The following is a 10,084-nucleotide window of genomic DNA, read 5'->3' on the forward strand; positions in this document are numbered from 1 at the left end:
GGCCAGATCCGGTCTGTGAGCCTCCATTATATTTAGCTGCACTTCCCCAGGCATCAGCCAACCACAGCTCTTGTTGGGCGTGGATCACCATTTGTAGCCAATGGGATGGGTGGGAAAAGGCATCCCAGTCCACGCCACTTTCCGCCGCTAACATTGGCCATGAACAGCGATCCGCAGCCAACAAGAGCCGTGATCATCAGATACCTATGGAGGTGCAGGTAAATATAGTTGCAGAGGACAACCAGGGGCTAATCCTGGTGTGCCGCCACTTTTTACTGGCTACCCCTGTTGCTGACAATCCAGGCTCTGGGAGCCTCCCCACATACCAAGCTTCACAGCCCAGACTACAGCCCAAGAATGTCTATTTTAAATGACTGAATGTTTGAATGTCTATTTTCAGTGCCATTGTGGGAGCCCAAGTTAGTTGACCCAGACTCAGAAGTGACCACCAGTCATTAGAAAGGAGTCAACTCTAGTTCCTTTCTGCCCTGTAGGAACTATGGCATTTTTCAGACTAGGTTCCCTTGGTAGCCTGCCCTAAAATTTCAACTCCAGACGCAGCTAAGCGCATTGGCTGCTGTTTAGCGAATATCTTTTTCCCCAACAGAGACCACAGTTTAACAATGCTGCCAGGCTATAGTTTGTGAAGTAGTTTAAGACCCTTCAGGACTAACATGTAAATTATTACAATAACTTTTCATTTAAAGTCTTCTCAGGTGACATCACTTTGCCATTAGGTTGCTGATCTATTACAGAACACACTTGTTTAAAGTTGCATGATGCTTCATTATAAGGTTGCTTGGCCGGCCCCTCTCTGCCCACCAGAGAGATGACATTTCACCCGCCTGGCCCTCCAGAATGTATGGAAAGCCCTGTACCCCAACCTTGACCAAGCTTCACAATGGTCATTTGTAAGCATGACATTAAATTGTTAGTTTTAAATTATTTAAAACTTATACAGTATATAATGTCTATTGTCTGGTGAAAGAAAATCCCTGGAACTAACCTCTCCTGCTCTTTACATTATTTCTGTAGGGGGAAACTGTATTCACTTAACATTGTTTCACTTAAAGTAGTATTTTTTCAGAAGCATAACTATGGAGATAAGCAGGGATTGTTACTGTATTGTTAGATTTCCTGCATACATGCAATTGCACTACATAAATATGTAGCAAATGAAAACCACTGTCAGCTGCCGTGTATTTGCAGTGCAGTGTGTGCACTTAAAAAGTTTCTTTTAGCCACATATTCTAGTCCAGCAGCATCCCATTTGCAGTACAGTTAATAATTTTGAGACCTGTAATGCCACTACGCCACAATTAACTTTAATGCACCTGCCAAAATCCTATCTATCAGAATTTTTCATAACTCTGGCCTCAGAGGCGTAATCGTGTTAGTCTGTAGCTTCACAAATTATAATCTGAAGAAGTGGGTATTACCCACAAAAGCTCATGATGTCATGACTCTGTTGATCTTTAAGGTGCCACAGGACTGCTCATAATTTTAGGTTTCTCTTTAGTGTCTGCCCCTCTCCCCATCCCCCGCCTCCTTCAAATTGCCTCACAAAATGAATCAATAAGCACCTTTCTGCTATTTAGACTTGCCAGGGGGGCAATCAGTCACAGACTTCCAGCATTTACTTCCGCTGCCTGTTCAGTAGATTCTTGTTACAGCCATTAGAAGTCTCTGTGTGCTGTAGAGTTCCAGGTAGAATGTGTTCACTGGTAAACAAAGGAAACACAGTTGGAACTTGAGCTGCGTGGAAGCTTGTCTGTCTCCGGTTAGAAGCAGTTTTCAGAAACAGGAAGCATTTATTATGGACAGACCATGATGCTTTATCTGCCTTAACTCAAGAACACACCTGTCTGTCTTCTCATGGAGCAGTCAATTGGCCAGATAGGCAGAAAATGCCATAGGTACTGCAGTGCCTCATCCTTCAGCTGCAGATTCCAGGTGCAGAAACTGTAATGCAGCCTCTCACTCAAGATCAAATGGAATAATAGTAGAAAGGTTGGAGTGTACCCTTAGCACAGGGAGAAATGCCTCTCACACAAGCTCTATGGCATTTCTGGTCTGCTAATCCTTCTGGAAATTGCACACAATTGGCCCATCTTTTGCAATTTCCAGTACTCCTGACTTCAGCCAACCCAGATATTTATATCTGCTTCTGGCTAAAAAATCAGGAAGAGCAGAGAAGGGGGAATTTTAATATAAATAAATAAATAAATAAATCCTTTTGCTTCACTATCGGTCCACTAATCTCATTCCAACCCACCTAGAAACCAGATCCCCATTTTTGCTCATCCTCCTGCGCTTCTGTTTATGACCCATATTGCTCTTTACATCCCTACTCAAGCACATGGGCCTTGGCAGAGCATTGAAGTGTTACAAGCTGCCCTATCTCTGCTCACTTCTGAAACACAGCTCTATGACAGTGATCTCCATTATGCTATCGCCCCGTTAGAGTAAACATTCATGAAAACTGTGTCTTAAATATTCAGTCTGTTCTCGTCTGGCTATGGTATGAAAGCTCACCTAATAAACTATTTTGCTAGTCTTTAAAGTGCTACTTGACTGCTTTTTGTTTTGATTCATGAAAACCTCTGGCTTCCAGGTGAAGTCAACTAATGGTCTCAAGTTGACTGGGTTCTTCCCCATGGCAAAGCTAACCATCACCCTGGTCAGTAGCAGAGGTAAAGCTGTTTCTCTCTGAGGTACCCCTTCCTTTTCAGGCTTGACCTATGTCAGTGGAGCAGGGTGGGTCTAGTTTCCTGGGAGTTTGTTCATCTATGTTCTCCATCAGGCACTTGGTAGAAAAAAAAATACTGAAATTATACAGTCTTCATTTAGGACCAAATCAGCAACTCACCAGACTTTGCTCTGGGTTTATTTAAGCGACAGACAGGGCATGTGAGTACAATTATACAGAAGTCTCATAAAAGTTAATACTGATGAAACTAGAAAGTTTTCAGAAAGGTCCATTCAAACACTATAGCGTTTAATAGAGTATGACACAATTTCTTCAGGTTGTTTTTTAACCTTTTCATAGAATTCTGCAGATTGGATTTAATTCTCCAGTAGGTTCCACAGGAAGATTTTTTCATTATTTTCCTATTTATCTCTAAGACTACCGTTAGCATTCAGCCTGCACTCTGTGATGCTGCTCTAGACTGCTACTCGTTAATAGGTCCTCACTACAGATGTCTCTTTTCTATTGGGAGCTCAGATACAGCTGAAATGAGTTTTGTACAAAGAAGCTGAATGAAACAAAAATGGTTAAGGGTCTGGAGCACAAGACCTATGAGGATAGGCTGAGAGATTTGGGCTTGTTTAGTTTACAGAAGAGAAGACTTAGAGGTGATTTAATAGCAGCCTTCAACTTCCTGAAGGGGAGCTCTAAAAAGTAGGGTGAGAAATTGTTCTCAGTGGTGTCAGATGGCAGAACAAGGAGTAATGGTCAGAAGTTGAAGAGGGAAAGGTGTAGGTTAGATATTAGGAAAAACTTCTTCACCAGGCGGGTGGTGAAGCATTGGAATGCACTGCCTTGAGAGGTGGTGGATTTTCCATCCCTTGAGGTTTTTAAGTCCCGGCTGGACAAGGTCCTGGCTGGGATGACTCAGTAGGGGTTGATCCTGCTTGAAGCAGGGGGCTGGACTAGATGACCTCCTGAGGTCCCTTCCAGCCCTATGATTCTGTGTGATTCTGTGTATGCGAACTTTATCCCCGACTGGGCCTTTACCCAGTCCTCTCATGTAAACCTGTCTAAATCTTTAGGGTGTCTGACCCATCTCCAAATAAAACATACCCACATTTCTGCACCCCTCAAGTGCCAGGGTTCAAAAAAGCCTGGGTGCAAGCTCTTAAAAAACAGAAGGACTGTGTCCTTGCATGATCCTGCCTCAAGGTAGGAATGGAAACAACAGAGCCAAATAAATATAAAATATTTTTGCAAAGGCTGTTCTCTTGGTATGCCTGGCCAGAGCAGAACAGGAACATCTTACAGGACAGAGAGACACACGAAACAGGATTCCAGCTTGCAAAGAGCAAAGCTTTAGTGCAGGAAACATGGCCACAATATACCACAACTGCAGAAGGAACGGAACACATTGGGCTGCAGGGCTGTATCAAATGGTGGTTCTGGATCATGCCAGCATCCTAGTTCCTGCTACTTTCTCCCAAATGTCAGACTCTATTGCTTCCTGCATCATTCATGACACGTGCAAAACAATTCAATTTTCTCTGATATTGTGTATGGCAACAGTTTAATCAGCACCAAAAGAGGAATTGCCTAACTGCTGTCTTCGCCATAATACCAACAACTCAGTTCATTTTTACCAACTTTTCACTTCTGATATCCTGTGACTTAAGTCCTTTTTTTCCTGAGTTCATACACATTAGCGTTTTTCTGTGGCCAGGTCTACACTAAAGGGGAAGGTCGAATGAAGAGACGCAATCCCACCTATGTTAATTACATGGCTGTAGTCGGCATGCCTTAATTTGAGCTTCCACACCATCTCCACTGCTGGAGGTTGATGGGAGCAAATGCTCCCATAGACTTCCCTTACTCCTTGCAAGGAGCAGGAGTACTGGCACCAATGGGGACACCCTGTGAGTTCAATTTTGCACATTACTACCAGACACACTAAATCAAACTCCGGAAGATAGATCATGGCAGCAGCAATCTTCTCCAGCATGAAGATGTGCCCTCAGGGTTACACTTCTCTTGTTAAACATGCCAGTCCAGTATCATATTAGATATTCTCATCTTGGTATTGTTAGGCGTCATATCTTCATCAGCTCCCTAATTCCTCATCATCAGTCTCTAGACCAGATCAAAATTTTCCATACAATTTTTTTAAGGCCAGGGGCCACTGAGCTACAGAGAAATCATTTGTGAGCCACACATAAAGAAAAGCATAAATAAATAAACAAATAAACAAACAAACCTCACCCTCTGGTCCCCCAAGCGAGGAGAAAAACACCTCACAGATGTGGCCGACAAACGAGAAACAGAAGAATAAAAAAGACATTCCCCTCTCTACACTCAAGCTCCATCCCACAGCCTAGGGAGACAGGGTCTAGTGGATTTTGCGGGGCCCCCTAGGATCTGGGGAAGACCCAGAATGTGGGGTTGGTGCATGGGAAGGGGTGGAGAGCAGGCTGAAGTCTGGGCAGGAAATAAAGTGGAAGACTGTTGGTGCAGGAGTGGGCTAGGGATGGGTGCTCTAGGCAGGAGGGAGGGTGCAGGAGTGGGCTGGCACGTAGGGTGCAGGAGAGGGGTGGGGGTGTGGATGGGAGGGGGTGCAGGAGTGGGCTGGGACGTAGGGTGCAGGAGAGGGGTGGAGGTGCGGGGTGTGGATGGGAGGGGGTGCAGGGGGGGTGGTAGGAATGCAGGGTTTGAACAGGAGGGAGGGTTCAGGAGTGGGCTGGGATGTAGGGTGCAGGAAGGGGTGGGGGGATGGGGTGTGGATGGAAGGGGGTGCAGGAGGGGGTGGTAGGAATGTGGGGCGTGGATGGGAGGGAGGGTGCAGGAGTGGGCTGGGAGGTGGGGTACAGGAGAGGGGTGTGGGGTGTGGATGGGAGGGGGTGTAGGAGGGGGTGGTAGAAATGCAGGTTGTGGATGGGAGGGAGGGTACGGGAGTGGGCTGGGACATAGGGTGCAGGAGAGGGGTGGAGGTGTGGGGTGTGGATGGGAGGGGGTGCAGGAGCAGGAGGTAGGAATGCGGGGTGTGGATGGGAGGGAGGGTGCAGGAATGGGCTGGGAGGTGGGGTACAGGAGAGGGGTGTGGGGTGTGGATGGGAGGGGGTGTAGGAGGGGGTGGTAGAAATGCAGGGTGTGGATGGGAGGGAGGGTACAGGAGTGGGCTGGGATGTAGGGTGCAGGAGAGGGGTGGTAGAAATGTGGGGTCTAGATGGGAGGGAGGGTGCAGGAGTGGGCTGGGATGTAGGGTGCAGGAGAGGGGTGGTAGAAATGCGGGGTCTAGATGGGAGGGAGGGTGCAGGAGTGGGCTGGGGTGGGAGACCTGGTGGACTCCAGATGAAGAAAATGAGGCTTAATGGGATGGAGATTTGGATATGGGGGGAGATCCAGACGCATGGGGGTTGGGTAGACAGGAGATCAGCTCCCTATTCAGTAACTCTCTCCCCACGTTTTATGAGTGATCAGGGCTGGATGCAGGTGGTACCGTGCGGATCTTCTTACACCCAGGGAGATCTCTGACCCAACTGCTTCTTGTGAGGATGTTCCACCCTCCCCAGCCCAGCCAGAACCAGCAGCTGATGTGGGTGCAGCATAGGAGCCACCATTCGGGTCATTTCCAAACTCTCCTCCTTGCTCCCATCCCCCATGCAGCGCTTTACCTCCCCACTAGCTGCTCCAGGTGTCTGAAATGACACACCTAGGCACAGGACCACTCCTGTAGCTTCCCTTTGCTTCCTTGTCAGAAAATCATTTTTCTGCGAGGTGGCAAAGATACCCACAAGGGGCACGAATTACATGTCCACAGAGTGGCACAGAATTCCCCTGGAGTACAGCCAAGCAAACATCAGGCAGCTCTTCCTCCTCCTCCTCCTAGTGGATAAACTGTGTCTAGAGAGATCTATGAGCCTGCTACTGCCTTCAAGGTAATGGACCTGGCCTTTGAGGTCATGTTTTCAGAACCAAAGTTCACCCCTGCAGATGGCCCAGCCAGAAGTGTGTTTACATATCTCTGGCGTGACCTTTGTGAAGGAGGAACAGTCAGAAGATGTTATTTTCACATTCCTCTCCTGTAAGTTCAACCATTCACTAGGCAGAGCACACCTTTGGAAACGAGCAATACAAACACAACATGCACCTTATTTGCTTTGCATCAGGCTCTACCCTCCAACCCCGACAGCACCTGCATTGGTCACCTTCAATGGCTTTAAGGTTACACCTTCTTAAGCAGTCCAAAAGCTACTGTTAAAAAGACAGCCAAGTAACAGAGTAGATGAAAAAGTGTATCATGGTATGACTGTATTGCGGACACAGAACTGGTAGCGATAGGAAAGCACTCCATAGCTTTATGAGCCTAGAGTTAGGTACCACACAGAGGACATTATAACAGGATCAAAACAGCTGGGCAGTTTTCTCTCTCTTCCAGTCTTTTTAACGGACACCCAGCTTAGTAGACTATTAAAAAGTGACCATGCAGGTCTTGTCCATATGCAGTACTCTTGATGAGTTACAATATATGTAGGGGTCTCCCATACAGACCAGTCCTTTAAAAAAAGTACAAGATGCCAGAGGAGAACATTCAACACCAATTGGAAAGTACAAACCAAATCCACCAATGATCTAACGTGGTCCAGACAGCTCATCAAAGGAGTATCACCATAGCAGATATTTTAGTACAGTGAAACATACAAAACAAGGGTACTTTTGTGCCAAATGCAGAATCAGTGACCATAATCTGGCCATGGTCAAAACCAGAAGGAGCAAAGCTCAGTCCGGAGAAGAGAAACTGCAGCCAACAGGACAGAGTCTGAAAGAGAGAGGCACCGTCTATTCCATATGACAAAAAAGTGTGAGCAAGGTATGTCCTCAAGGGATCAGGAATCAGAAGAGACTTCTCACTAACAAGCAATTGAGAAAGACTATGTCCATGGGAGAAAGGAGAGAGAGAGAGAGAGAGAGAGAGAGAGACTGAGAGAGAGAGAGATTGAAAGAGAGCAGAAATGACACTGCAACCTATAGCCACCTGCGACTAGGTCAGGCATGAATACTGGTGTCACATGGAAAGTGGGTTAGACCCCCCAGCATAGAGCCCTGTCCCAAGCAGATCCTCTAACACACATTTGAGGGATCTGTCTTACTTTTTCAGCACTTCATCCTCCTCTACTTTGTTGTGTCAATAAAGCTTCACTGAATTGACCTGAATGCCTGTGGCCTGAATATTTAAAGTGTGGAAAGTTTTATCATTTGATACATATGCATGATTTTTATTTATATATATCTCCTCTTCAAATGGTTGTGTTGGGGGAACTACAAGGGTGGAATGTGTTCAATCTACCAAGTAGGATTACAGTTGCCATCACCAGGGGAAGATTCACAGTTCTCCTAACCTGAGCAAAGACTGAATCTGAAGCAACCTGGGGTTTCACCTCTTATAAGGAAGGACTGTATACTGGATTTTAAGGCAGGGGCAGATATGGGCTAATTCATGTCCCCTGGGAAAGGGAAGAACTAAGACAGCAGGTGCCAACAGAAATACACCAATAATACAAGTGTCCCAGTCTATAATTTTAACATATTTGCTAACTTCCATTATTCGTGCATCTCTTTCTTTCAAAGCCCATTGTCCTAGATGCCAGAAGGGACACGGCACGAGTTGATGGCACCTTACTAGAGCCAGATATGCCTTTTTTCCTCCTGCAGTTTGCTTCATCTTTACAATGTTTTGTGGTTTAAGATTAACAGATCTGTGGTGGGAGCTAAGAGAGCTGTTCCCTGTTGTAATTCAATGGCTGGCAAAGTGTACCCAGGGAAACCGGGAGCCTCAGTTTGAGAGAGGCAATAATGATTAGTCTTGTACAGATGGATTCCCAATGGATCCCAAAATCTGGTTTCCCTACCACAGGGCTGGCCAACCCGCACCTCTTTGAGCCATTAAATGTGGCTCCTCCTTGTAGCCACACACGGGGAGTGCTGACTGCCACTCTGCGCAAGCACCCCAGTGCTTGATGGGAGAAAAGCATGACGGTCGCGGCGGCAGCAGCTCCAGTCATTGAGTTAGAGTGGGGAGGCAGGGGGTGCCTGGCAATGGGGGCAGGAGGGCATTGAGCCACGTATTATGTATTTATTTCTATCCATGTATCTATTAGAGGAAGGGAAGGAGGGTGGATAGATGGATAAAAATACATATATAATACATGGCTCTTTGCACTCTATCCAGGTGGCTCTTTTCCCCTAACTGGTTGGCCACCCTCCAGCCCTGCCACTTTTCCTAGAACATTCACAGTAGTTATGATTCTGGAGCTTGTTAATAACACTGGACTGCTGAGGCAACAGGTTATACAGGCAAGTCCTGCTCTAATCTGAACCTGACTGACGGTGAAACTTTTGTTGCTGTATTTATCCACAATGTCCAAGTCAGCACTGCACTAGCTTCACACCACTTAAATCCACTGAAATCAACTGAGTTACACTGGTAAAGCTGGAGCTGGTGAATGCATTTGGAGACTGGGAGCTAAGCTGATCATATCTAAGCCACTAAAATAAAGGGTTGCAATGTGAGGCACAGGACGCTGTTATCTCCCCTGTAATAAGAATCTCAGGGCCAAACCCTCAGTACAGCCTCACATGCTTAAAGTATGCTAACGTCAACAGGCATTTACATATTTTCCTATTAAAACAAGATCAGCTCCTTTCATTATCAGCACTCTGGAGATCTAAGGCATCTGAAAGGAAATTACCGCTATAAAATAATGAACTTTCACCTTTTGATGCAATTCTCCCTCCAATGTTCAACTCTAACTACAGGAGTCTGAGTCTGAGAAAGGCTTAGAAGCGTAGTTTGGCTCAGTTTTAAGTCAATATATCTGCATCAAGTTGTTTATTTGCACATTAAAGATATACCAGCTGGGTTCTCATTACCTTGACGCTTAAAAATCTGGTACCAATCCTTGACAAACGTCTATGATGATGAGCAGTCGCATTGCAAAACCCAAATCCATCTTTCAAAGTCTTCACCACTTTGCAAGCTGTCAAAATTCTTGTCATCTTGAAGAAGATGGTCAGTAGCTAATGTTTAAAAAAAAACAGAACGATCCTACTTTGTATTTTTTAGACTTAGATACAATCACGTACTTTTGCAAATTATAGTAAACAGGAGCAGCCAGCATATGGGATTGATTGCACAGCACTCCTTTGTACCTTCCCATGCTTTCAGGCGTTAAAAGTCCTCCGCATGGCCCCGCCTTTGGCCCTCCCCCACCCCGAAAAGCACTTACAACAGAGATGAACTGTGGTCATGTTGACGAGATTGCAACACACATCAAATACTAACTTCTATCGGAGGACTGAAAAAATTGCAGGAAGCAACCAGAGAAATTCCTAATACAT

General features: G+C 45.9%; 1 protein-coding gene across 1 annotated transcript in view; it reads right to left on the reverse strand.

The window, feature by feature from the left end:
* The window catches only part of CPS1 (carbamoyl-phosphate synthase 1), a 134,580-nt gene extending 124,838 nt beyond the window's left edge, over positions 1-9,742 (reverse strand). Inside the window, exon 1 of the mRNA XM_075000834.1 lies at positions 9,617-9,742. Coding sequence (XP_074856935.1) covers positions 9,617-9,742 — 126 coding nt within the window. The remainder of the gene's footprint in view (positions 1-9,616) is intronic.
* Positions 9,743-10,084: the final 342 nt, after the last annotated feature.

Source organism: Carettochelys insculpta, chromosome 8, assembly GCF_033958435.1.
Source record: "Carettochelys insculpta isolate YL-2023 chromosome 8, ASM3395843v1, whole genome shotgun sequence".
NCBI lineage: Eukaryota > Metazoa > Chordata > Testudines > Carettochelyidae > Carettochelys > Carettochelys insculpta.